Source organism: Astatotilapia calliptera, chromosome 7 (assembly GCF_964374335.1).
Source record: "Astatotilapia calliptera chromosome 7, fAstCal68.1, whole genome shotgun sequence".
Lineage (NCBI taxonomy): Eukaryota > Metazoa > Chordata > Actinopteri > Cichliformes > Cichlidae > Astatotilapia > Astatotilapia calliptera.
In genome coordinates, this window is record NC_137428.1 from 44,925,403 (window position 1) to 44,950,372 (window position 24,970).

The 24,970-nt window shown below is 39.1% G+C and overlaps 2 protein-coding genes across 3 annotated transcripts; both read left to right on the forward strand.

The window, feature by feature from the left end:
* The first annotated feature begins 379 nt into the window (after positions 1 to 379).
* Positions 380 to 4,824, forward strand: bet1l (Bet1 golgi vesicular membrane trafficking protein-like). The gene is made up of 4 exons (XM_026174740.2): positions 380 to 476; positions 1,152 to 1,237; positions 2,822 to 2,878; positions 3,281 to 4,824. The coding sequence occupies exons 1-4, from the start codon at positions 458 to 460 to the stop codon at positions 3,446 to 3,448; spliced, it is 330 nt and encodes a 109-aa protein (XP_026030525.1). The 5' UTR covers positions 380 to 457; the 3' UTR covers positions 3,449 to 4,824.
* A 170-nt stretch (positions 4,825 to 4,994) lies between these two features.
* deaf1 (DEAF1 transcription factor) lies at positions 4,995 to 21,955 on the forward strand. 2 transcript variants are annotated; one of them, XM_026174737.2, is made up of 13 exons: positions 4,995 to 5,675; positions 8,204 to 8,301; positions 8,634 to 8,760; positions 8,928 to 9,077; positions 13,422 to 13,561; positions 14,081 to 14,146; positions 14,287 to 14,331; positions 15,407 to 15,530; positions 15,786 to 15,917; positions 18,225 to 18,517; positions 18,685 to 18,783; positions 19,566 to 19,655; positions 20,738 to 21,955. In XM_026174737.2, the coding sequence occupies exons 1-13, from the start codon at positions 5,477 to 5,479 to the stop codon at positions 20,837 to 20,839; spliced, it is 1,665 nt and encodes a 554-aa protein (XP_026030522.2). In that variant the 5' UTR covers positions 4,995 to 5,476; the 3' UTR covers positions 20,840 to 21,955. The 2 variants fall into 2 exon arrangements, with proteins under 2 accessions (XP_026030522.2, XP_026030523.2); XM_026174738.2 differs by having other exon boundaries at positions 19,569 to 19,655.
* Positions 21,956 to 24,970: the final 3,015 nt, after the last annotated feature.

Consider the following 24,970-nt stretch of genomic DNA (forward strand, 5'->3'; position numbering starts at 1 on the left):
TATACAAATACAGGCCATTTACCATTATTCGACCTTAGTTTGCATCTATTTGTGTGTAAGTTAAGTATGTATGTTAGAATGGACGTCTGACCGGATGGCTATTAATGAGTCTGTATGATAGGACTGTATTCTTTAAAAAGTGATACACAAATAAAGGTATTATTGTTGATGTTATTGTTGTTGTTTGTTTTTCCACTCTTCATTTATTCCCCTTTTTGTGTGGTATATGCTTAAAGTCTTTGTTAAGGCATCAGTACTCAGCTAGTGTAATGCATAAACACAAAGAAGGCGAGAACTATTTTGGAGTCTTCTGTCGTCATTGAAGCGGTAATACTAACGACACCTTAACGTTGTCGAAAAAAAAACAAAAAACCTTAACGTAGTCGACGAAGAAGAAAGGCAGTCACGTGTCCGCCACGTGAACAGCTGATTGTGACGTCATTCAGCAACAAGCAACATGGCGGAGTGGAACAGAGGTAAATGTTTTGACACGTATTCACTTCCAAATATTCAGTTGTGTGTTATTTGTGTCAGCTTAGAGATGATGTTACAGCTGGGTGGTACATTTTAAAATGTTATTTTTAAGTATCATTTGCTCGTATAACACCCAAATCTCAAGAGCTAAGCTAACTAGCTCTGACATACTTAAATATTAGCAAAAAGCAAGGCTACCTTGTAAGTTTCATATCAATTGCTATCGCCCTCTAAAGAAGCATCTGCCTCTCTGAAGGGTGATAAAAAGTGATATTATTATTATTAGTAGTAGTAGTAGTAGTAGTAGTAGTATCTTATTAGTTTCCCAAATATGGGATAAGTAATACTCCTCGGCAGTGTTGTAAGTTTACTTCACGTCGTTATTCCGTGCTTAGCTTAAAGGGTTGGATTTATAAAGAACATCCCTTCAGCAGAGACTCTGCTCCACACTCAGATCATGCTGATATCAAAATCATTGATGAAAACGTGTTGTTTCCTGTTGATTTAAACCGAAAATTAGAAACATTACCTATTCTTTAAGAAGTTATGTGTTCAGAACTATGTGCTTGGCAAAATCTTATGAGGTCTATCTGCGGTTTTCAACAGAAACATAACAATTCAAGGAACATTCAGATCTTGTGTGTCATATCTAATCCACGGTGTTTGTGCTTGTCCAGGCCATGGCTCTGTGGATGATGTGCTCGATGCTGAAAACAAACGGCTGGCAGAGAACCTGGCCAACAAAGTGTCCAGACTGAAATCTGTGGGTAACAACCAACAACCGTCCCCTTCAGCGACCAGTCTGATTAATAAATCAGCTGGTCTGTAGTTACTAGGTTACTGCTGTCAAATGTACTTAGTTTTAATTATAAGTAAAGCTGTCAGTTCCCAGAATCAGAATTATTAATTATGCCAAACACAGCCAGTTTTGTTATTTAATGTACTGATACATGGCTTATTGCTTGTAAGAATTTCAGGTGTAGAATAGAATAGAATAATCCTTTAATTGTCCCACAAGGGGAAATTTGGTTGTATCAGCAGCAAAAAACATACATATACAAAAAGAACAGGACGCCGAACAGAAAACACAATATTTACATATTTACATCATGGACAATAGTTACCAGAGCAGAGTACAGTACAGTTGTTAAAATTAGCATACAGATAGTGTGCAAACAGAGCAGGATACTGAAAGATGTTTAAATAGTTAAGAATATTTAGAATAATTAGAAAAGTGCAGATTGTGTATTGTACCTGTGCATTAAAAAGTAGATATGTAACTTACAGTAAGTTAGTGTATATATTAGCTGAGAAAAAGTGATGTGCCGTTATAACAGTAGAAGTTGTTGCAGCAAATGCATTACACAGCAAATGTGTAACCAAATGCATCACTGGTGTAATGGTTGTCTTTTATTAATAAATGTACAGCATTGTGAAAATTTGAAAATTGTACAACCAGTGCCTCCAGTGTAAGATGGGACACCATCAGGCACTTCTACATAGTTACATGATATTAAGATTTTCTCACACCAAGCTTCAGGCTCTTCCTGGTTCAGAACAATCCTCTGGGCATTTACTGTACACTAATGAAAACAACTTGTTTACATAGAGTCAAGACAATTAGTCTGCCTACTATACTGACAAGACATCTATAAAGATTACTGTTATTTTTTAGACTGATTCAAAATTTCTGTTATGCTTAAATAAATAAATTGGTTTAAATCTTGTAGAAATTGTCCCCGATTCAAACCTCTTTGGGGATCCAGAAAATATTTTATGCATGTTCACAGACTTTGACAAATGAGTCGTGTCTGTTTTTAGCAAAGAGTTGTGTTTTAAATCCCTACAACGTCCTGTTTAGTTGGACATCTTCCAATCTGCGCTAAGCTGGTTAGGTACTCAGTGACAGAGCAACAGCCTAAAAGGATAAAGGGTAACCAAGAAGATGTTTGCTTTCCTGTTCTACATTTTCCTCTGCTGTGCCATTCGCTTTTCAGAATCTGCTCTCATGTTCTTTCTTCTGCCTGTAGTCTAACCCTGAGATGATTTAAAACTTCACTTGTTACAAGTGATTGCTTATTAGTACATTTTTGCATGAGATTTCACATTTTAGGACATGATAAAAATAATCTAAAATAAAAAGTAATAGTCCTTACAGGTTTCAAAATGGTTTAAATTCAACCTCAGGTGAGCAAGAACATATGTCATAGGAATTAAGAGAGTAAGTAGCACCCGGGTGAAAGTGAAAGTGGCCTCCATAAAAGTAAACGTTTTGACAGTTTGCTGGTCTGCCACAGTCAGACTTCTACAAATAACTTGATCATCTTCTTGTCTCTGTATCTCGCAGTTGGCTTACGACATCGACAGAGAAGTGGACGATCAGAATGAGTACCTGGATGGCATGGTGAGCGTTTCCTGCCTTAAACACAAATATAGTTAAGCTTTTAGTAAAAAAGAACTGACATTTTAATTTCTCCCATTTGTCTATAATGAGAATATTGTTTTAAATATTCACTGAGTTTCACCCTGTTGTATTTTCACGATGGCTCCTCTGAACTGTTTAGTGAATTGTTCAATCTACAGGTTTCACTGGGACCTAACATTCAGGAAACATTTTTATAAAGTCCCAGTATAAAAAATTAGCACTGTGTTGATTGTCAGAATCTGTGTGGATTGATTCATTTGGTAAACAGAGTGCACATTATATAAGTACAAATCAATACTATCTCAAATATAGGCTGTTTTATTTTTTCTCTTAGGTCAATTTATTGTGAATTATTAAAGAATTATCTCCTCTTTCTTTTAGGACTCAAACTTCATGAGTGCGACAGGCCTGCTCACTGGCAGTGTGAAACGTTTCTCCACCATGGTCCGATCAGGACGAGACAACCGCCGTATCCTGTGTTACGTCTCCATGGGGATGGTCCTGGTCTTCCTTGTTCTTTACTACCTGGTGTCCAGGATCCACCAATAACTGGGAAAACAAGATCAGCCAGGCTCTGATATGGAGCTGAGACTTTAGACTGTAATGTCAAAACTGATTTAAATAAAGACTTTTTTTATTTTGCACCAAAGAAAGAAAGCACGACGTAGGCAAAATTGGATTGACCAGTTGGAGGTGTCAGTCAGCCCACCGGAGGAAACTGTAGTGGACGTGGTCACATCAATGAGACGCCTGAACTTTGGGATCTTTGAGTTGGCTATGAGTACGTCCCATCCTGCAGCAGCAAGTCCTGATTTGGTTGGAAGACAACAGAGCCCGGACGCTCGGGAGGTGGGAATGTCATTCACCATATCCGAGTTTAACTGATTGATGAACCTGTCAATCAGGAGAAAATTTCCAAAAAATCAGTTTGAGTTTTCACACCTAGAGCTTGTTTATCTTCCTCCGAGTCCATCTTGTTTCAGTTCTTGTCACATACAAAAACATCTAACAGCCAAAATGCATCACAAACATACAACACTGTAAGTATTAGGCACATATTTGTCATGCAGGAGGGAGAAAATACAGAAAATATAGAAATGGTGGTGCTGTGTTTAGTCCAAACACCAGTAAGCCACCACATTAAAATTACATGCATAATACATTAACATAAGACTTGTGTTCAGTGTCCTGTGATTTGTGGTCTATATTTATGCTATATTACCACATTCACCTGCATAAATGAGTCACAACAAGAGGGAAACTGAATCAAGAGTCCGACTGTACTAAAGTCAACAACTGGGAAATAATCTGCGATTTTAGTCAGTGTAATGCTCTGCAATGTTGACATTTCTCTCTATCTATGTTTAGTGTTTCCTACTGTCTCACAATGAAGTGCAAGGAAGGAAATGACTGACGAGGCAGAGGTCAAAAAGTTTTATATGTGGAAAATATAGCAATTTTTAATTTGTCCAAAATTAATTGTGTTTGTTACTGCTAGGGCAAACATATGAAGGTCAAACATGCATATATTCATTATTTTGGGGCACTAAAACTAATCAGTCCACCCCACTAGTACAGAAAGTGGTACCATCTGCTTTTGGCTGGTCTTGGTCTTGTCACTGCATTTTGAAAGATAGCTCTTAAGACTTTTGACATGTTCATATGTTATTAGCCATCCTTTCAGTATGTTTGCAATCCAGACTGTTTTTATAATTATAAGAAATGTTGGGACCTATCCTATCCTGTTGATGGGTTACAAGAATATTCATATCATTTTCTTTGCTTCTTTTTTCTTCCACTTTCAGTCACTGAAACAGATATTTGTAATTCTTGAAGAGTTGAAAGTTATATTATTTTCTTATAGTTGAGCATGGGTGAAAGAAATCATTAATACAGATCTAATAAATTATTTAAATTGTAGAAAATGTTGAGGATAATTTATTTAAGTTCTGGTAGTTATGGGCACTGCTACAGATTAATAATACTATTTTAATTAAATACGCATATTTTCAGAACCATAGTGTGTAAAAAAAAAAAAAAAAATTGATGATCAAATGAAAAGAAATAAAACATTCATTAGACAACTTCACAATATTTTAAGTAGTTTTTTTGTTACCATAAAATAGTCAGCAGCACACAAACACAGCAGGTAAACACTACGAACAACAGTACACCAAATACAATTACATCAAGAACAAAAAATGTACATTTTTAAAAGAATTTCTGAGCAAAACAAGAAAATGAACACATCTAATATAAACATTTGTATGGGGTGCCTGTAGTGCTGTGTTGCTGTGTCCTTTCGGGTTGGTTCGTGTTCTTTCGGCAATTTCCGGTGTTATCTCCTTCTTCAGACTTGATGAAAATACAAAGAACGGGAAGCCCTCCTCTCTCCGTATTAGCTGAGTCGAGTCCTTTGTGGTTACCTGAATTTTTTGAGAACATTTTAAAGATTACCCGTAAACAGTTCCGTTTGCGGAGATTTCTGTCTGCTCCGTACAGGGCTCGGGTGAGGTCGACCCACTCTGCCCGACGTCCTTTCTCGGTGACTTTCGGCTCTTGTCGTTCGAGGGAGGAATGGACGAAGCGGACTCGGCAACGAAAGCGCTCGGGCTGGATGAACCGCCCATCGGCGAGCCGCCGGTGGAGGGAGTGGGCTCGGATACCGAGTCGGAGGCCGAAGTTACCACGATGGCTGTGATGGCGGAACCGGGAAACATCGGCTTAGGAGCCGAGTCCCTACCGAACCCAGACGAGGCCGAGGCTGCCTTTGCAGGTAACACGGGCTACAGTTAGCAGCAGGCCGCTGCTGTGCGAGGTGGCGCTAAAACACAAACTGAGATAATAACGTTAGCACCAGCTGCCTCTTAACCAAACACTGTTTATGTACGGGCACTGCTTTAAACGGGGAGAACATTGTTATCTGCCGAATACATTATTTATTATTCAGAAAAGTTAATGATTCATAAGAGAGACGCTTGAAGATGTGTTTTAAAAAAAAAAAAAAACTCGGGTGGCCCAGGTGGCAAACACCGAGGAAACCACAAACATGGGATAGGGGCCAATGCAAAACCAATAATAAATGCAGTGGGGAAGACAGGTATAGAAAATACTGATTTTCAATCTCACGTACATCCTTTTGCCCTCATACAAATGTTGTTATTGTTGAAACTAACCCTGCTAATGAGATTAAACGTCTTTGTGTTGTGGAAAGATTGCATTGCAAAGTGCTAAACTAAGTGGTAGCATCAAAACATGCTTGATCTAATAAAGTTTCTTTATTTAGAATTATATACATTATATACTGAGTCTGCACAAGGGAGCCTCAGCCAATGTAGCAGCAATGCAAACTCAAAATACAAAATTTATACACATATATTTATACAAATGCTAAAGACAAAAAAACAAACAAATAAAACGTAGTATCTCAATCACATTTCACATTTTAAATTCCATTTAAATTCAGCAGTAGATACTGTAAAAGCATATTTAGTGTTTAGTATGAAAATACTGTGTTACCCTGATCTGGTGAAACCCACGGAACGTTAAAAAGTAAAAATGTGAAAGCTTCAGATGGATACTACAATAAAATACTTGACTTTCAGCCAAGTGTACATGAGCAAACATGTAACATGATCTTTTCACCATGTTATCAATGATTAAAAGTAAAGAGTTGTCCTTTTACCTTCTACTTCTTTAATAGTTCCAGCTAGCTACAGGATTGTGCAAAATCTTGAGCCAACCCTTCTTTATATTTTGTTTGGGAAATGGGTGCAGTAGTTTATTGAAACGTACAAACAAACATGGAAATACTGTGTACATAAGGCAAAACTAAAGTCTTTATAATTCTGATGATTTTAAAAGTCAATATTTGGTATGAATATCTTTAAGGAAGCTTTCTTTTAACTTCTTTAAATAGTCTTCAGGAATAGTTATTCAAGGACACTCAAAATCTCTTCTTTAGATGCAGTCTTTTGTTCCCTGTCATGATGAGAGATTTGGGAGATTAACAGTACTCTAGTCCAGTGGAATTGGTGAGGGTGTATAGGTCAGGCAGCTCATTATGGTAAATGGTAAATGGCCTGTATTTGTATAGCGCTTTACTAGTCCCTAAGGACCCCAAAGCGCTTTACACATCCAGTCATCCACCCATTCACACACACATTCACACACTGGTGATGGCAAGCTACATTGTAGCCACAGCTGTCCTGGGGCGCACTGACAGAGGCGAGGCTGCCGGACACTGGCGCCACCGGGCCCTATGACCACCACCAGTAGGCAGCGGGTGAAGTGTCTTGTCCAAGGACACAACGACTGAGACTGTCCGAGCCGGGGCTCGAACCGGCAATTTTCCGATTACGGACACACCGTTGTGTGCGATGCCACATTCCATCCGAAAATTGTAACATATCAGTAACATATACCACAGACATGACTCATCATGTATTTGTCCCAAGTATAATATTTCCCCTCATCCATCTGTTCATTTCCTTCTGCTTAAACTTTATTATTTAAAGCCTGAGAGTAATGTTATGGTGTGGAGTGTGAAAAGTGAGGACCTGGAGGCAGGATTCAAAAACAAAACAAGCTATTTACTGGGCTAGAATGAGTAAATCAAAACAGAGTTCTCAGAATGGAATCCAAATGGCAAGAAAATATAGGGATTGAGGCAGGCAGGAAAACAGTACAACGTGAATACAGTCAGACTAAAACTATGTATATACACAAGGTAATGGGGGGATTAGAGACAGCTAAGCTAACACAGGTGTAGACAATCACACAATGGGTCAGAGGAGGAAGTAGAGCAGAACACAATGCGCAAGAGACTATCAAAATAAAACAGAAAAAGTTGAACATGGGAACACTGGGCACAGAGACGGAAGCTAAACCAGACCACAGGGAACATGGGGAGGGGGGTGAATGAAAAAAGAGAAATAGAGTACTAGCAAACTGTAGTAATGAACAGAAACTAGATAGCAAAACTAACACAACAAAATGCTAAATTACTGTGAAGAAAAAGTTCAAGCAGCAAAAGAAAAACAAGAAGCAAACGGAGCAACAAAGACTAAAAAACAAAACAAGACATCCAGTACCATGACTGATATAGATGAAAATCATTCATTCTCATAAGCACATAATAGAAGAGTCTTCTGATTCTGGTAATACCAGTGTTTATTGTTTTCTATGTTACCTGCTTTAGGTCATTATTATTGTAATCCTCCTTCGTAGTTATATTTTTATTCATACTGTATTCCTGCTAATCTGGAGGTTTATGTGTCGATGAAATTTCTTGTTGTTGATCAGATGTGACGGCAGTTACAGTGGGTGGCGTTCATGCGACAGAGGACAATGTTTTCACCACAACAGTCGCCACATCTGGGAGTCTCCCTGAACACGTGCTGGTAGATTAACACACACTTGACTAGATCCATTCCCCTTCTATTTTTGCCATTTATCACATTTTGATGATGATAAACAGTATCTTATGACATTATTTACAGAAAATTGAGGTGACGTTGAATAAAAACCAATTAATGTTAAATGTCCTCAGCACAGAACTGATTCATTTGTGCACGTTAGCACTGTAGCGTTAATTATTAGAACCTAATTCACAAAATCACATGGGCTTCCCTGCTGACTACTCGAGTAGTTTTTTAAAACATCAACATATTCTCATACCTCTTATGCTGCTCCATGATTATGAGTGTATGTACTCCTTCCACATCTGTCACAGAGCGGCAGGACCACTCTCCAGCTGGGTGAAGGTCTCAGTACCCAGAAGGCTACTCTGATTGTGGTTCACACTGACGGCAGCATCGTGGAAGCAGCTGGCCTCAAGTCCGCTGCCACCATCACATCAGGTACACCCCTGTGTGTGTGTGTGTGTGTGTGTGTGTGTGTGTGTGTGTGTGTGTGTGTGTGTGTGTGTGTGTGTGTGTGTGTGTGTGTGTGTGTGTGTCTACAGGTGTCTGGTAATCTGAAATGTCTGATCTGTGCATTTTTTTATGTTCTCCTGTGCTTCTCCCAGGTCCACAGACTCCACCCACTCCTCTGACTCCACCCCAGGACAAAGACTCCTGCTCCAAGTACAACTGGGATCCCTCAGTTTACAACAATGAGCTGCCAGTACGCTGCAGGAATACCAGCGGACTTCTGTACAAAAACAGACTGGGATCAGGTGATTATCACACCTATGCATGCTATATCACATGGTCAAGCTGATCTTGTTATTCAGGTTACTGTGGAGATGTAAAACTCCTGATTAACTGGTTGTAGTAGGTTAGAACTGTGATCAAACATTTGCAAAAACTGGCAACGAGTCTTTCACATCCCTGTGGTGGAATTTTACCCATCTTATTTTAGTATAATTATTTTAATTCAGCCACATTATAGCGTTGTTGAGTGTGAAGGGCCAATTTAAGGACATGCCAAACAATCTCAGTCAAATTTAAGACCAGACTTTGAGTAGGCCACTCTGCTTTTGTCTCATGAGCAGTTCAGAGGTGGACTTGCTGGTAGAGCAGGGCGATATGACCAAAAATATTTATCACAATATACATTTGAAAATTTGTGATAACGATATAACTGACGATATAATCGACACTAGACAAAATACTTTACAACTCCACAACTTTATTAGTGCAAAAAAAAATCAACATATTTTCACTTAAACAAGCAGCTGTTTTTTTTATGTGCATTAAAGTTATATAAAATTTAACATTGCAAATGCAAATTCCTTGCTGACAGTTTAACCAAAAGGCATTTCCAGTGGAAATTGGCCAACATATCCTCAGCATAACCATGTATAATATCCACAAAACTTAAAAAGAGGTTATACACACACAATACGGTAATATTATGTTGAAGCACAGTACGTATCACTCCGCCAGGCTCCTGCCTACGATAGCCCTAATGCTCCGACAATCCATCAAGCGGTGCGGCTTCGTAGCTTAGCAAAGTCGTACTAAAACATTCAACAGATGTTCGAGCGCCGTGTACTAGTGATGTGCGATATCACTGATTTCCTTTCCGATCCGATACCAAGTAAAATTCAGGGTGGTATCGGTGATACTGATCCGATACCGATACTCTGTACAAAAACTTAATGTTTCATTGTATTGCATAATGCAATATATAATTGTATTATGTAATTGTAATAATAACATAACCATATTGCTTCATAATGATTAGAGGACAACTTGTTTTTATTGCTTAATAATGCAGAATAATCATATAGAAATAAAAAAACAACAACCCTGAAGTTGTGAGCTATTTGAGCATGTTGCCTGCCTGCAGCACTATGAACTCCGCGAGAGACGTCTGTCTCCCCCTAGCAGCACCTGCCCCTCTCCTCTTCAGTTCGCCTCAACATAAGCTCATCATATTCTGTGATATGATTTACTCTGAGGTGTTTGACAAGGTCAGTGGTGTTGCCACAACACCTCACTGTCTTGCCACATATATCACAAACCGCGTCTTGGCTGTTTGTGGAGGTAAAATACATCCACACATGACTCTGTTTGCGCTCAGCCATTGTTGTGAGTGTGCACACCAGGGACTGCGACACATTTATACAGTCGTATTTCGCACATGACTATGAAAGGCGTAAGAGGAAGTAGTTCCTTCCAAATTAGACAATCCGAATGATATAGTTTCTTTCTACTGCGTTCATTTTAATGGAAAACTACAAATTTACCCCACAGTACTAAAATATCGATATTATAATATGAGAATCGATTCTAGAACATAAATTGCTGGTATCGGAAGAATCGATATTTCAGTATCGATCCGCACATCACTACCGTGTACCACATAAAATCGTTTCGAGGTCAGTAAACACAACCAGAATTCAAAAATAAGGCGCACGGGATTATAAGGGGCACTGTCGATTGTCAGAAAAATCAAAGGATTGATTTTAAGTGTGCCGTATTTTTAAAAAAACGCGGTAATAACGACGGCCCGCTAGCATGCTCTACCAAAAATAGTGCTATGTTGTGTATCTGATGGACGAAAGCTAAACCAGTTCCACACCACTGAAGTTGCAGCATTTTTACAAACCAGTTCTGGTTCATCCGTTTCATTCAATGATCCACTTTCGCCCTTCTCATTCTCCGTCACCACCATGCTTTTTCCGGCATGTGCGTATGAAAACAAAGGCACTGCGCATGCGGGTTTTACCCATATTCTATCGCGATATTTCATTTTCTTATCATTGCCCAACATTATACTGGTATTACCGTGAACAGTATAATATGGCCCAGCTCTACCTACTGGTGTGTTTCAGATCATTATCCTACTGCATAACCCAAGTGCACTTGAGCTTCAGGGCATAAGCTAATGGCTGGACATTCTCCTTCAGGATTTTCAAGTAGAGAGGAGAATTCATGAGTCCATCAGTTATGCCAAATTGTTCCCATCCTTAAGCAGCAAACCTATGATCGCACCACCACCACGTTGCTTGACTGTTGCTATGACGTATTTTTATGAAATGCTGTGTTAGTTCTACAGCAGAACACAAACCAAAAGAAATTCAAAAAAATTCCAATTTTTAAAGGTCAGTTCACAGAATATTCTTCCACCATTGTTTTCCAGGTTCTTTCTTTTTCTTGAATTATCATCACTGACCATGATTGAGACTTGTGAGGCAATTCATAAATGTTCTGACTTCTTCTTTCTTGTAACCTATTTTTGTCAGACAGGTGCTACTTAAGTGACTTTTTTTTTAATTCAACTGGCCTGGTAATACTTGGGTGTGACTGGTGAAAGTTTACTCAGCTCTCCAAAAAAGTGGTTAACAAAAGTTAATTCATTATTTAACAAGAAAGGGCAATTACTTTTTCCACATAGGGCCATGTTGGTTGGTTTGGATATCCTCCCCTTAATAAATTAGATCATTATTGCAAACAGCATTTTATATTTACTGTTTTTATCTTTTCTAATATTAAAATTAGTTTCGATGACCTGAAACATGTGTGACACATGTTATTAAAAATAAGAAAAATAAGAAATTACCAATAATTTTCACAACACTCTATATTCCTTCAGCTATATTTGCTTTTTATAATTTGCTATATACAAGTGACAGTGTTCCTTTTGCCTGTTTGACCTCATGATGGCACTGTTGTCTCACTGCTAATACAGAGGCACAATAGACAAAATGATGTAGAAGCTTGCCTTTATTACCATATTGTTGTTATAGTAGCAAGACGGGTTAAAGTTCTGGTGCAGAACAATTTTTTATTCACTACCTGGGTCTGGATGCAGTTTTCCCCTCCAGGGGCAAGGGTACCTAGACCTGGGGTATAGACTACGTTTGGGGAGCGTGATTGTGTGTACAGTGTCTCTGTATGTCTGTCTCCACGTTGGGTGAGTGCTGAGTATTTGCATATGAGAGCATGAGGGTGGGAATGGATGTTTGTATCTGTGTGTGCCTGTTTGTTTGTGTCTATATGTCAGGTCGGGTATCAGACGCCACCTCTCTGGGGACATCTCAGGCCCTCCAAGGTATGGAGGCCTATCTCCCCCCAGCACTCCCCCTGCCAGTTGCAGACGCCCTCAGACATCGGTGCATTGGTGGGTCTTTGTGTCCGGGGATGGGCGTCCAGGTACGCACCGGCTCACTCCTTGGTGGCTGCTTATCGGGGCCTGGAGCCTGGGGCTCGCTCGGGCCACTTTCGGGGTGGGGTGCCCTAGGCCTCTCGGCCTGGGGCTCGGTCACTCTAGCACAGCTGGGTGCCGGCGGAGCTCACGGGCACGTCATTGCAACCCCCCCTGGCTTCTGCTCCGCGGCTGCTGAGTGACCCCTCATCTGGGGCTCTCCTCAGCACTTTCTGGGATAGTGGCGCGGTTGCCCCTCCGTTGGTCTTCCTTGGTCTCTTGTGCTCTAGGGGCCTCTGGATGTCTGGAGCCTGGATCTCCTCTATACCTGCTTCATGCCTTTTAAATACAAGCGCGCTCATGCTCACAGGTGTACACACGGGTGCTCACAGACACAAACTACACCCTTTTTGGCTCCTACCTCAAAGAACACTGTGCGCTGTAAATCTTGACCTCCCTCCCCCCGGTCATGTCTGTCCCATCTGCAACAACTGAAAATAAAATAAAATAAATAAATAATAATAACAAAAGTCAATCAAATGGACCAATACGGCAAGGCAGGGATGGTCCACTTGGTAAAGTAATTCCGTTGGGCTTCTCTCTTTGCCTTCAGACAATAATTCTGATGGCAAAAGAACCAAACAGGACAGGTGGCCAAAAAAAAAAAAGGACAATTTTTTTTTTATGCTAGAGTTTTGATGGGAGGTTGGAACATGAAGTTGAGCTAGACGGGACGAGCAATAAATTTTTGTGCCATTAAGAGGGTGTAGCCCCCAACACTAAAATGTGTTGAGAAGTAGTTGGGATAAAATCAAAGGTACTTCTATCCAGAGTGAAATATTATAGTCAAGACTCTTTTATACTGTGTATATTTTGAGTTACTTGTTTTATTGCTGCCCACACTCACAGTGTTGTGTTTTGTCAGGGGGCAAAGGTCGCTGCATCAAACACAACCAGCAGTGGTACACTCCCACTGAGTTTGAAGGTCTCGCAGGGCGAGCAAGCAGCAAAGACTGGAAGAGGAGCATCAGATATGCTGGCAGACCTCTGCTCTGCCTCATACAGGTAATTAAATATACTGCTTCACTACTATCTCACTATCGTACTACTGCAGTGCTGCACTGTATTGTGTGATGCAAAGAAATTTGCATTTCCAATTTGTGAATTTGGATTTTCCTAAGCTAATCTTGAGCCACGAAACTAGCAAAGTATTCTAGAGTCAAATGTGAGACCATCTGTCTGATAGCTAAAAATCGACTGATTGGCTCATGCAGCTGGACAATGATCCTAAGAACACCAACAAATATGAAACAGAATAGCTGAAAAAGAAAAGTATCAAGATGTTGCAATGGCCTTTGACATTAAGAGAGATGTGCATAAATGAACCCCTGTAAACCTCAATGAACTGAAGCAACGTTGTAAAGAAGAGTGAGCCAGAATTTCTCAACAACAATGTGAGAGACTGATAAAGTCACACAGAAAACAATTACTGTTCTAAAACTTTTTTTCTAGTTAGTCCTTTGTTTATAAAAGGAGGTGGGCCAAGTCCATGCAAAACCTCATGCAGTAAACCTGTGTTTGCAGGAGCGTATCTTGAACCCCCATGCTGCCTCCTGTACCTGTGCAGCCTGCTGTGATGACCTGATAGCGGTGAGTGAAGTGGACAAGTCCTGATGAGCTTTTAAATCAGCCTGTTAATTAGAAATTATTTAAATTATCATAATCTGAGATGTTACACATAATATCTGAATAATATCTGTTTGTGTTCGTCTTATTTTTTGCATCATTAGTGTCCAAAGGAGGGAGACTCTCTGGGAGAAGAAAATATCAGCATGGTAAATGATTTTTTCTTTTTGTTTTTTTGTTTTTTGTAAATGTCCATCACTATAACTTCATTTCCAGATGCTTTATCTTGCGATCTATATGGAGATACATTATCATTAAACAAAATAATAATGATTCTCTCAGTCTGTGCTGTGATCACATCTCAGGGTGAATATTAGAGCAGTGTGCCTATTAATAAACAAGATGGCTTCTTTTTTAGGCCTTCTTCTAGTCCCCAGTTTAAACACAGAAGGGAGCTACTTCTTCTGCGACACAAGGGCTTCACATGTAATTTTTCTTGAAGCATCATTTAAGCTTTGAGGCTTCTTGATTAAGTCTCTACGAATCAAAAATATACAACAAAGCAAATTAAAGCAGTCTGGGCTTTCCTTACTGGCTCAACAAAACTCAAAACCTAAACATATATAACATGTGTCGCGCGATGGTTATTGGTTTTCTTTGTTAACTCGGGTTCCCTCCATGCTCACATAGATGGCAGCATGTGACACATTGCTCTAATCTTGTACCACAAAATCAAATGGATCAGTTGAGCACCAGCTACTCAAAGGAACAGCTGATACAGCTCTATGACATCAAATAAGGCTGCACCAGAATCTGGTGATTTGGTCATCGCAGGAGCACAAGTGCACTCTCTGTGCTGCTGTTACTTGTGAAATGACAGCTGCACATTAGAGCGCTAACATTTAGCCCTTTACAGTAATGTATGATAATAATAATAACTTCATTTTGAATTTTTGTTTTCTGTTCAGGTTAGTTTCACTAGACATCCCAGTAACAACAACATTTGCACCAAAACCTTCTTATGCAATTATTATTAGTTAATAATTTTAGTTACTGCACAATATATATATTTTTTTTTATTTGTTTTTTTACATTGTTACTTAAATTAATAGAAATGTAACTAAATATAACTGTAAGTACTTAGTGATGACTATCTTAAAACAGACATGATTTTAAAACAGTAATGGTTTATCGGTATCAGCAGTCATTTTGTTGTCTCTGCTTTCATTTGATTTCTTAGATGTTGCGTTGATTTTATCTCTGTTCCCTTTCTGCTTGACTCAGACCGGCCCCGTACGCCTCTTTGTCCCGTACAAGAGACGAAAGAAGGACACTGAGCCTGTGATCATTCCTGCCAAGAAGGAACTTCCTGCTACCAAGAACATTACGTTGACTCCGGGAACCACATGTAGGTCACATGTGCTCACAGCTCATGATTTGGTAACTTTGTGCACTTACAGCCAGGGATAGTTGTTTTGACCTAGAATTCATCTTCCTTCTCAAATCATTTCCTGTACTTAAATTTGTGTTCCTGAAAAATTTTATTAATTAAAAGTTTATTCTCAAGTTCTCAAAATCAGATCTGTAAAGTAAAAAATGTAAGCCCAACCTTTAAACTATTTGTTGTCCAAACATGAATCACACTTCTGTTTGTTTCTTACAGTCACAGTGTCCCCATCTGGGCAGTTCACTACTTCTGGGACCTTGACCTTTGACCGCACGCCAACAGGCGACGCTGCTGCTGCCATCATCTCAGAGGGCTCGGCACAGAGCGAGGTGTTTGCCAGCACCGCAGGTACCATCCCCTGAGTGACTGAGAATTCATTCAGTCGTACATTGTAGTGCATTTGTTTGAGTAGGCACTTAAACAATCACAATTCTCAGTGTGGGAATCAGCCCATTGGTCCTTGAAATTATTCACCTCCTGTTACGTTTCGGTGTTGTCAGTGTGTTGTTTTTGGCGTGACTGTTATGTGTTTCCTGTTTTACTTTGAAAGTCTGTGTTATCTTAGTCTTTTCAGTTTACGTTTCCCTGTCTCGTCAGTTCTGAGTTGCCCCAGCTGTGTTTCCCTCTTGTTGTCCATTTTCCTGATTGCTCCCTCTAGGTATTTAAACCCTGTGTTTCAGTGTGTCATGGTCGTGATCTCCCCCGTGTTGTAAATAGTTTGGTGTTTTGTTGTAAATAATTAGTTTGTTGTAAATACGTTCGTTTCGGGATTTTGGTGGTGAGCTTTAGTGGGGTTTTTGTGTGTGTTTTTTTTTTTCTTTATTTTTACTTTTTTTCGTGTTGCACTCCGGTTGCCTAGGCCGGGGTGTAACACTCCACAAACACAAAAATATATACATATCCTGCATGGAAAACCAAACCGTTTGGTTTTGAATTTAGTTGTTTTAATCAACATCCATGCAGGATATGTATATATTTTTGTTTTTGTGTTTGAACCCTATTATATGGAAAGTCATTTCACTCTAGATCGACAATATACACCTTCACAGTTTTACTTATTCAATATCAAGTCAGTCTGATTTTGGATTTCAAAAAAACCCCAAAAAACAAGAAGTTTCCTTTTGATAGCCTTCAGAATTCAGCCTGCTTTGACTGTTTTTCTGGAGACTGTCTTGATGGCAGTAAATGTCACCGTTGTGGCTCTTTTACTGAAGTAGTCTGTGTGTTAACTTAATAAAAAAGGACCTCAGCAAAACTCAAAAACATTGACATTTTAAAAGCTTATAATCAAAAAAGCTCAGATACTGTGGGAGGAGTCTGACTGCAAAATGTAGGAAAGGCAGCCAAAACATGCTCAGAATATGTGGAACCTCAAGACTAATGAAAAACCTCCAGGTGTCAGGCCTATGAAGTGTGCAAAGCTGCTATTAAAGAAGAATGTAGTTATTTTAATCAACATCCAAAATACAATTTGGTCTGTTTGCACTTAAAGCAAGGAGTACAGTGAATCACTCGAACACTTCCAATGTGTGGCCGTTTTAAACCATCACCAGCTGAGATACAGACAGGTCCAAGTCTAAAAATAACCAGACATCTATCACACACTGTGTTTTAACACATCCTTGAGAAACAAAAAAGGTGTGTGAGTGCTCTCACAGGTAAATGGTGGTGTGTTTTACACTATAACACTTTAGTAGACTCTTACTTTCTTACTACCCTGACAGAAAAAGGTACAAAAAATCTAATTAAATTTGATTCTGTGGACTTAAAATGATGACAAAGCTTACAAGCAGAAGCACTGAGGCCTGGGTTGCTTCATTAACCTTGTGGTGAAGGACACAGAGGCAGTTCAGACAGCTCACATGTGTGACTACTTGTGGAGACTCATTGCCCAGTTCTGTAGACAATCCATAATCCATTGTCTGGGACTACAGCTGGTGACAATGGTCCTTTTTCTGCTCTGATTATTGTCTGCGAGCTGGTCAATCACTCTAACCAGAACCTGTTTGAGAGCTGGTTCAACCTAAGCTGAGCTCTCTGAGGCTGCAGAGCAGAAGACTACTGTTGTAAACTGCAGTTCAAGGTGCTGGAGTCTTGCCTGCTTTAGCACATTTATCGCTACGGGTAATTTCCAACTCATGTACCTTGTTGGGTTTTTACATTCACAAAGTGAGACATAAAAAACGCCTTAGATAAATGATTTCAAAGCGCATTTATTTTGAAACTGCTATCAAATTGGTTTCTGATCATTTTATTGCCGTGCTTGATTGGCCAGCCAATCCCCCTCACCTGAACCTCACCTGTTGGGTATTATCAAGAGGAAGATGAGAAACAGCCAACCCAGAAATGCAAATGAGAGATACCAAAGCAACCTAGGCTTCAAAAACACTTCAGCAGGCCCAAAAGCTGATCACCTCAATGCCACACCATGCTGAATCAGCAGTTAGTGGCAAAGACATTCAGCCAAATACTGAGTTTGTACATAAAGATACTTTTCAGACGTTGGACATTTCTTTATTGTAAATCCATTTTTTTAGTTGATCTTAGGAAATATTCTAATAATAGGATACACCAGATTTTCATGAAACTGTAACAGCAAATTTCAGACAGTGTAGCAGAAAAAGATCCACAGCTGTCTTTTCTTCTCTCGCTCAGTGCTAACGGCATTGCCAGCGTTAGCTGTTGCTCATCAGCCAGTTCAGGCCAAAGTCGCAGTGGCAGCTGCAGCGGCGTCTCCATCGGCAGGGCTTGTGGCTGGGCTTGATGTGGGGCCTATTGGGGGAGCAGAGCCAATAGTGAGCGAGGGGCAGAAGAACACTTGGATATACCTGGAGGAGATGGCCAACACACTGCTGAACAATGTCCAGCAGCTCAAGGCTCTGATCGAACAGGCCAAAAACTCTGCAGGGGACCCTGTAGGGGTCAGAAGTAATGGCGGCAGGAAGGAGGTGAGCACACACACACACACATACACAAAAGGTGTGAGATTTAGATCAGCAGTAACAACAAATGGATTTGACTTTAATCTTTGTTTTGTGTGTGTGTGTGTGTGTGTGTGTGTGTGTGTGTGTGTGTGTGTGTGTGTGTGTGTGTGTGTGTGTGTGTGCTTGTTTAGTGTGGTCTTACCCAGCCGTTTCAGAACCAGATCTCATTTCAGCAGCCAGATGACTCTGAAGCTAAGAGGGGCACTGAAATCACTGAGATCATCATCAATGTATGACATGCTTACATACACACTCACTTGCTCCAAAATATTATTGAAATTCCTTACATTTCTTATTTAGCACAAGTCTTAAAGAAGTATTGTGACCTGAGACATCCACACTTTTAGTTCCAAGCACACTACATTTCACAATTAGGTGTTTGTTTGTTTTTTTTAATAGTCTCCCACGCGACTGTCCCCTCATTCATGAATAAGACCCTGAGATACTTTAATTTGTTGCTTCTATTCTGACATGGAATGGACTTCTCATGCCTGCAGCTGCCACCTTGTCATGTTGGAGGGTTTTGAGGGTCCTAGTAATCAAAGTCTTTAACCCATGGGGCTGAGCCCGAATGAGTCACATGGCCCAGTCATTCTGTGGGCCCATCATCTGCAGGAGGTGCCAAAAGGGTCAGGTGCAATGTAGTAATTATAGCAACTAGCTCCTGGGTCATGGAATGAATACATTTTTTAAGATTATTTACATCTTATTGTTAAAAAATTCTGATTTGCAAATTACCCCAAAAGTTTGAGGCACAAATACTGCATTGAACACCTCGTGTATCTAAAACTCCAGTGTAAATATAAAAAAAAAAACACATGGAAGCAGAGAATTTTAGTCTTCTTTTCTTTTTTTAATCAAGCTTTTGGATTATACCATATACTGTAAAGAAGCATATAGATATAACGAGTTATCAAGACAAGAGTTCTCAGTGACAAAGTTCTTGATGAATCATCTGCAGAGCTGAATGCTGTAGCTATCATGTTCACAGGCTCCTGCTTTGTTTCTGCAGCAGATGTGCGTAAACTGTGGCCGGGTGGCGATGAGTGAGTGCACAGGCTGTCACAAAGTCAACTACTGCTCCACATTTTGCCAGAGGAAGGTAAGACTCAACTGTCTTTTTTCTGTCAGACACACAAAAAATAGACAGATTTCCCTGACATTTGTTATGAGTCTTTACTAATGTTTTTTCATGACAGTGCAGTTTAAAAAATAATTTATTGTTACAGCAGTCGTTGATTACTCTGTTACATTCAAATCAGCTGGTAGTTGGATTTGTTGGGTTTCAAACGTGTTTCCAACAGGGGTGTTGAAGAGTTGTGCAAAATCAAACTCATAACATGCCTGTAAAGTGTTTCTGCTGTTTCTTCTTACTGATATATTTGCAAATAGCTATAACTTACTGGTTTGGTTTTTAAAGCCTTAATATACGTGTGTTGGCTGCAGCCATGTTTTTTTTTCCAGAGGTGACCATATTTGGAGGTAATCCTAAATTATCAGCTAAAGTTAACAAATATTGTCAGCAAGCTGCATTCATAAACTAATCCCCTCATAGGTACACTATAATTTTTATAAAGTAACAGACTATAGACTACACTACAATACAATACAATACAACTTTATTTATATAGCACATTGAAAAACCAACGGTATACCAAAGTTCTTCACAATAAAACAGCAGGTTAAAACATAAATAATATAAGACCATTAACAAAGTACTGAATATGCTTACAGGTCAATGGCACTAATTACACAAGAATAAAAATGAATATCAAATCAAAGTTGCTAAAAACACACAGGTTTTAAGTAGAAAAAGATATAAAGAAAGATAAAATTGGAATTAAGTATAAAATACAGGCGTTAACTAACCGGGAAAGAATGATTAAATAAGTGCGTTTTTAATCATGATTTAAATGATTGGATGGAGTCAGACTATGCTGCAATACTAGAACTTTACCCACTAAAACTGAAGCACAGACTTCTAGATGATCTGTACCACACAGGAAGCCATACTATTTGTCAGATCATTCAGTTAAAATGTTCATAAAGGCACTAACAATGTAAACACATGTTTGAGGCCTTGCAGGCAGTTTTTGACATTTTTCTTTTCATTTTTCATGCCAAAAGGTTGCTACTTGATTTTCAAAATCAGTCACTTCACACGTCCGTCTCTTTTGTCCACAGGACTGGAAGGACCATCAACACACCTGCACTCAGTCAGCAGGGGGCATGGCTGTCCAGCAGGAAGAGCCAATCACAGCCATTGACATGGACAAAGTGAAGTGAAGGTGTAGCAGTTTAGGAAAAAGCGTGTGCATCGTTTCAGTGAGGTTAACAGCTGCTGCAGACTGAATGACCTAAACTGGGAGAACACACCTGCTTGAAAATAGCAGTATTTAGAGAGTTTAGTGTGAAGGTTTTTTCTCAGGCTGACATGTAAAAAAAGGTCACTGATGGAGTGAGAGCTGAAGTTAGACTAGACTGACTTAGCATTTATGAAAAGTATTAAGGAGTCTTATTGCAGCAGTATCCAATGAAGTGGTGGTTCTAACTAATATTTTCATCATAAATTTATCTTGTCCCTAATTCTATCATATTTTAGCGACTTTATTACATTGTGTCATCAGTTGTCATATGGTCTATATCTTCCATCAGCCACTGTTACCTCTCCGCTGTTGCCATTTTACCTCGTTTACCTCATTATTCTCTAAAAACAGTCCTGATTAAAGAGGACATCTTCTTTTTTGTTATGTATGCATGAGCACAGTGGCCAGATTTTGGGTTCAGTGTATGTACAAGTAATCCCTGTGAGTCAAAAGTTCAGACTTCAAAGTGCTAATATGGTCATCTCAGGAAATCAGCTTTGGCTGCTGCAACCTGCTATTGAATCCTTCTGTTTGAAAGGGAGAGCCAATCAGAAGAAAGTTGGTCAATCTTTTGACGTCTACATTTTGATGATGAAACGCAAGACAATTATTTTTAGAGTTAAATAACAATGTGTTTTGGGGAAAATTTTTCAGTTTCAGTCCCCTCATGCCAAAACTTTGCAGAACATTTTTCAGCAGACAGAAATGACATATTTTGATATTAAAGAATCAAAGTTGGTTATCACTGATGAGGATTTAGAGAATTTAAAGTTGAGGATCTATCTTTAATTCAGGATGATGAAGTGACTTGAACATGAAACAAACAAAACTGCTGTCCTGAATGTTTTGATTTTTTTCTGGCAAAAACTATGTATGTAAATTATTATTTTCTTACATTTGTATATGTGTGTTATTCTGTTGCTACAGAGCCCTTGAAGTCCAGAAAGAATGTACAGGTATTATAAGCAATTGTAAATATAAAGGTAAAGATCGTTTTTCTTTGTGTTTCACTGATTAATAAAAAGAGTTCAGCAAACTACTAGTGTTATTTGTTTGGGTTTTTTTGGTTGTTATTTTATACATTAAGGCCATTTCTCTTCTTTTTGCACATTTAGCTTTTTTAATTTCCCTGATGTGCAGCTAAATAGAGTTTTGCTTTTTAATAACAAGTTGGTAGCCTACCTGCTATATTAGAGTGACTCCTTATTAATCATTTTGGACATGACATTTGATTCTGCTGGGTCTCAGGCCCAGCAGCACTCAGGTGTCTGCTGCTGATCACTGATAGTGACGGAACGAGCCATTTCTGGCACTTACTGCTTAGCCTAACCACAGCGAGGCAATTTTATTGACTTAATGCCAAAATTCACATCTGTAAATGTAGAGTTGAGGGATTTAAAAAATCGCCTTCCCTGTTGGCCTGGCCTGTTTTGATTGATGTAATCTGTTGGCCTTCTTGACTTTTCACTATCAAATAATGATAATGTTCTTTTGTGTGTTCAAGGTTCTGTAGGGACCCCATTCAGTCAGGACTGATGTTAGGAGCAACTTAAACACTAGTTATAAAGCTTACTTCTGCTGACATTATGGCTTACAATCTCCCTTTGCTGCAGTGATGTAGCAGTGTTATAAATTACATGGTGGTGCCGCAGTGAAATTCTTTTTGGTAATCATTATGGATGATCTAATTATCCATAATGAAAAAATATGATTTGAAAACACCTAAATTGCGAAATCAAGATAGAGCGATAGCAAAAAGTAAGAATGCCCTATTTCAACCCTAAGGAGTGTATAACACATAATAAAGATAATCTGGTCCTTATCAGATATTAACATTAGGAAATGCAATCTCAGATGAACAACACATGAGACTGTATTTCATATCAATTCAGTTTAATTTATATAGCACCAAATCATAACAACAGTTGCCTCAAGGCGCTTTATATTGTAAGGTAAAGACCCTACAATAATTCAGAGAAAACAGAGAAAATCAAGACAATCATATGACCCCCTATGAGCAAGCACTTAACAGGAAGAAACCTCCAGCAAAACCATGCTCAATGAGGGGCGCCCATCTGCTGCGACCGGTTGGGGGCAGGGGGGAGGAGGACAGGACAAAGACGTGCTGTAGAAGAGAGCCAGAGGTTAATAATAACTAATAATTAAATGCAGTTTGGTGTATAAACACATAGTGAGTGAAAAAGGTGGCTGGAAAAGAAACACTCAGTATCGTTATTTATTTAAGAAAAATGCAAAAACAATGAGAAAACCTAAGTACAGCCATACTGCTTCCATAGGAATTAAGAGGTTATATAGCAGCCAGGTGCTGCTAATCAAATGCACTTGACTAACGAATCACCAACATGTGTGTCCACCTCTATAAAAGCAGACAAGTTCATGGCAGTACAGTTTGAAAAAGACTGAACAAGTATGGCTTGTGGAAGGTTGGAAGGTTTGCCAGGAAAAAAAGAAAAGAACATGGCAGCACAGTTTATTTTTGCAAAGCTGCATCTAAACAGACTACAAGACTTCTGGAACAACGTCCTTTTGGGCGATGAGACCAAAAGTAATGATTTTTTCTCATAATGCCCAGTACCACATACATCTCACACCAACTGTCAAGCAGGGTTGTGGAAGGGCAATGATTTGATCCAGTCATAAACTCCTAAAGTATTACAGAGTCAAATGTGTGACCATCTCTCTGACAGCGAAAGCTTGGCCCAAAGTGAGAGTTGTACATAAAACCACAAACCTCAATTAATTCTTAAATACATAATGACATTGTGGAGTAATATGTCATGTTCAGGTTATGATTGTTTGTTTGTTTTTCATGTCCTACTGTGTAAAACTTAAGAATTGAAAGTGTACTTGTTACTTTTTACCATGTCTGAATATGGTTGCTTAGAAATTGTTTTCTTGGGTCATGACAGTAATATTAACCTACATGTGGCCATTTCCACTCACAATAACCATAGACTGTATATATGAGATAGACATAGCCACCCTGGCATCACCATTTGGATTGTGCACTCATTTTAAAGCCGTGGGGTTAGTGTTCTAGCTGCTGGGGATCTGATCTTCATCTACAAACACCACATGTGTTTGCAACATGAATTTCATTCTTAAAATCTGAAGAATAATGTTATATATCATCATGTTATATATCAGATAATTCCATAAAAAAAACAAAGAAACAAACAAAAAACTCCAAAAGGCATCAGCAACACAAACACAGCAGAAGTCCAATTAAGTGAATCCAACAAGAAGTGAAGTGCAACACACAGTGTCCACATATTGATCGAAGTGGCCACGCCCCCAGCTTTCAGTCTTAAAAAAGTTAGTCAGTAATAGAACAAGTCTCGAGCAGAGGGAACTCATTTGAATGTAAAGGCATTGACTGGATTAGCTCATTCAGCCTAGTGGGAATTACCTGCTACCTGATGACTTGAATCATAAAGTCTGTTGTTATGACTTTAATGGAATAGATGTGTAATGTGTGGTGTGAACAGTTTAACACTCAAGAACAACACAAAAACAAAAACAACTTAGCCTTGGGAGGTTAAGAGGATTATTGCCATGGACCCTGGGTTTCTGCTCAAGTGTTGGATTTATTTTTAGATTCTTGTATTTATGGTGTTTTCAGTTATTAATGAGATTATTTTTGTGTGTAAAAATCCCTAAATCCCATGTATTCCCTAGAATCCCTAGTGCTCCAGTTTTGATCATGCTGATTTCTGTTTGGTTTTGCTATTGGGTTACCAGCCTAAATAAACAGCTGGCTTTTTGTTCGTACTCCAGCTCACTCTATCTGCATTTGGGTCCTACATCACACTCCACCATGGCAGATTAAAACCTTTCAGTGGCATTTGATGACTACATTTTCAACTACTTTACTGGCAAAAGGGCTTACAAATGATTTTATGATGACGTAATGATTGCCCGTGTATAGGAATTTCTTTTACTTATGTATTAATCACATTATTTTATTGTATAATGCCTTGGTGCCGCTGGATTTTAACATGTCTGACACTCATACAGTAAGACAAATGGT

Bases quoted from the DNA above. Each gene is read 5' to 3' on its own strand.
- bet1l (XM_026174740.2), top strand. The intron at 1,238-2,821 runs GTGGGTAACAAC...TGTATCTCGCAG, and splicing joins AAGTGTCCAGACTGAAATCT to TTGGCTTACGACATCGACAG. The intron at 2,879-3,280 runs GTGAGCGTTTCC...TCTTTCTTTTAG, and splicing joins ATGAGTACCTGGATGGCATG to GACTCAAACTTCATGAGTGC.
- deaf1 (XM_026174737.2), top strand. From the start codon at position 5,477: ATGGACGAAGCGGACTCGGCAACGAAAGCGCTCGGGCTGGATGAACCG. The intron at 8,761-8,927 runs GTACACCCCTGT...TGCTTCTCCCAG, and splicing joins CGCTGCCACCATCACATCAG to GTCCACAGACTCCACCCACT. The intron at 13,562-14,080 runs GTAATTAAATAT...CTGTGTTTGCAG, and splicing joins CTCTGCTCTGCCTCATACAG to GAGCGTATCTTGAACCCCCA.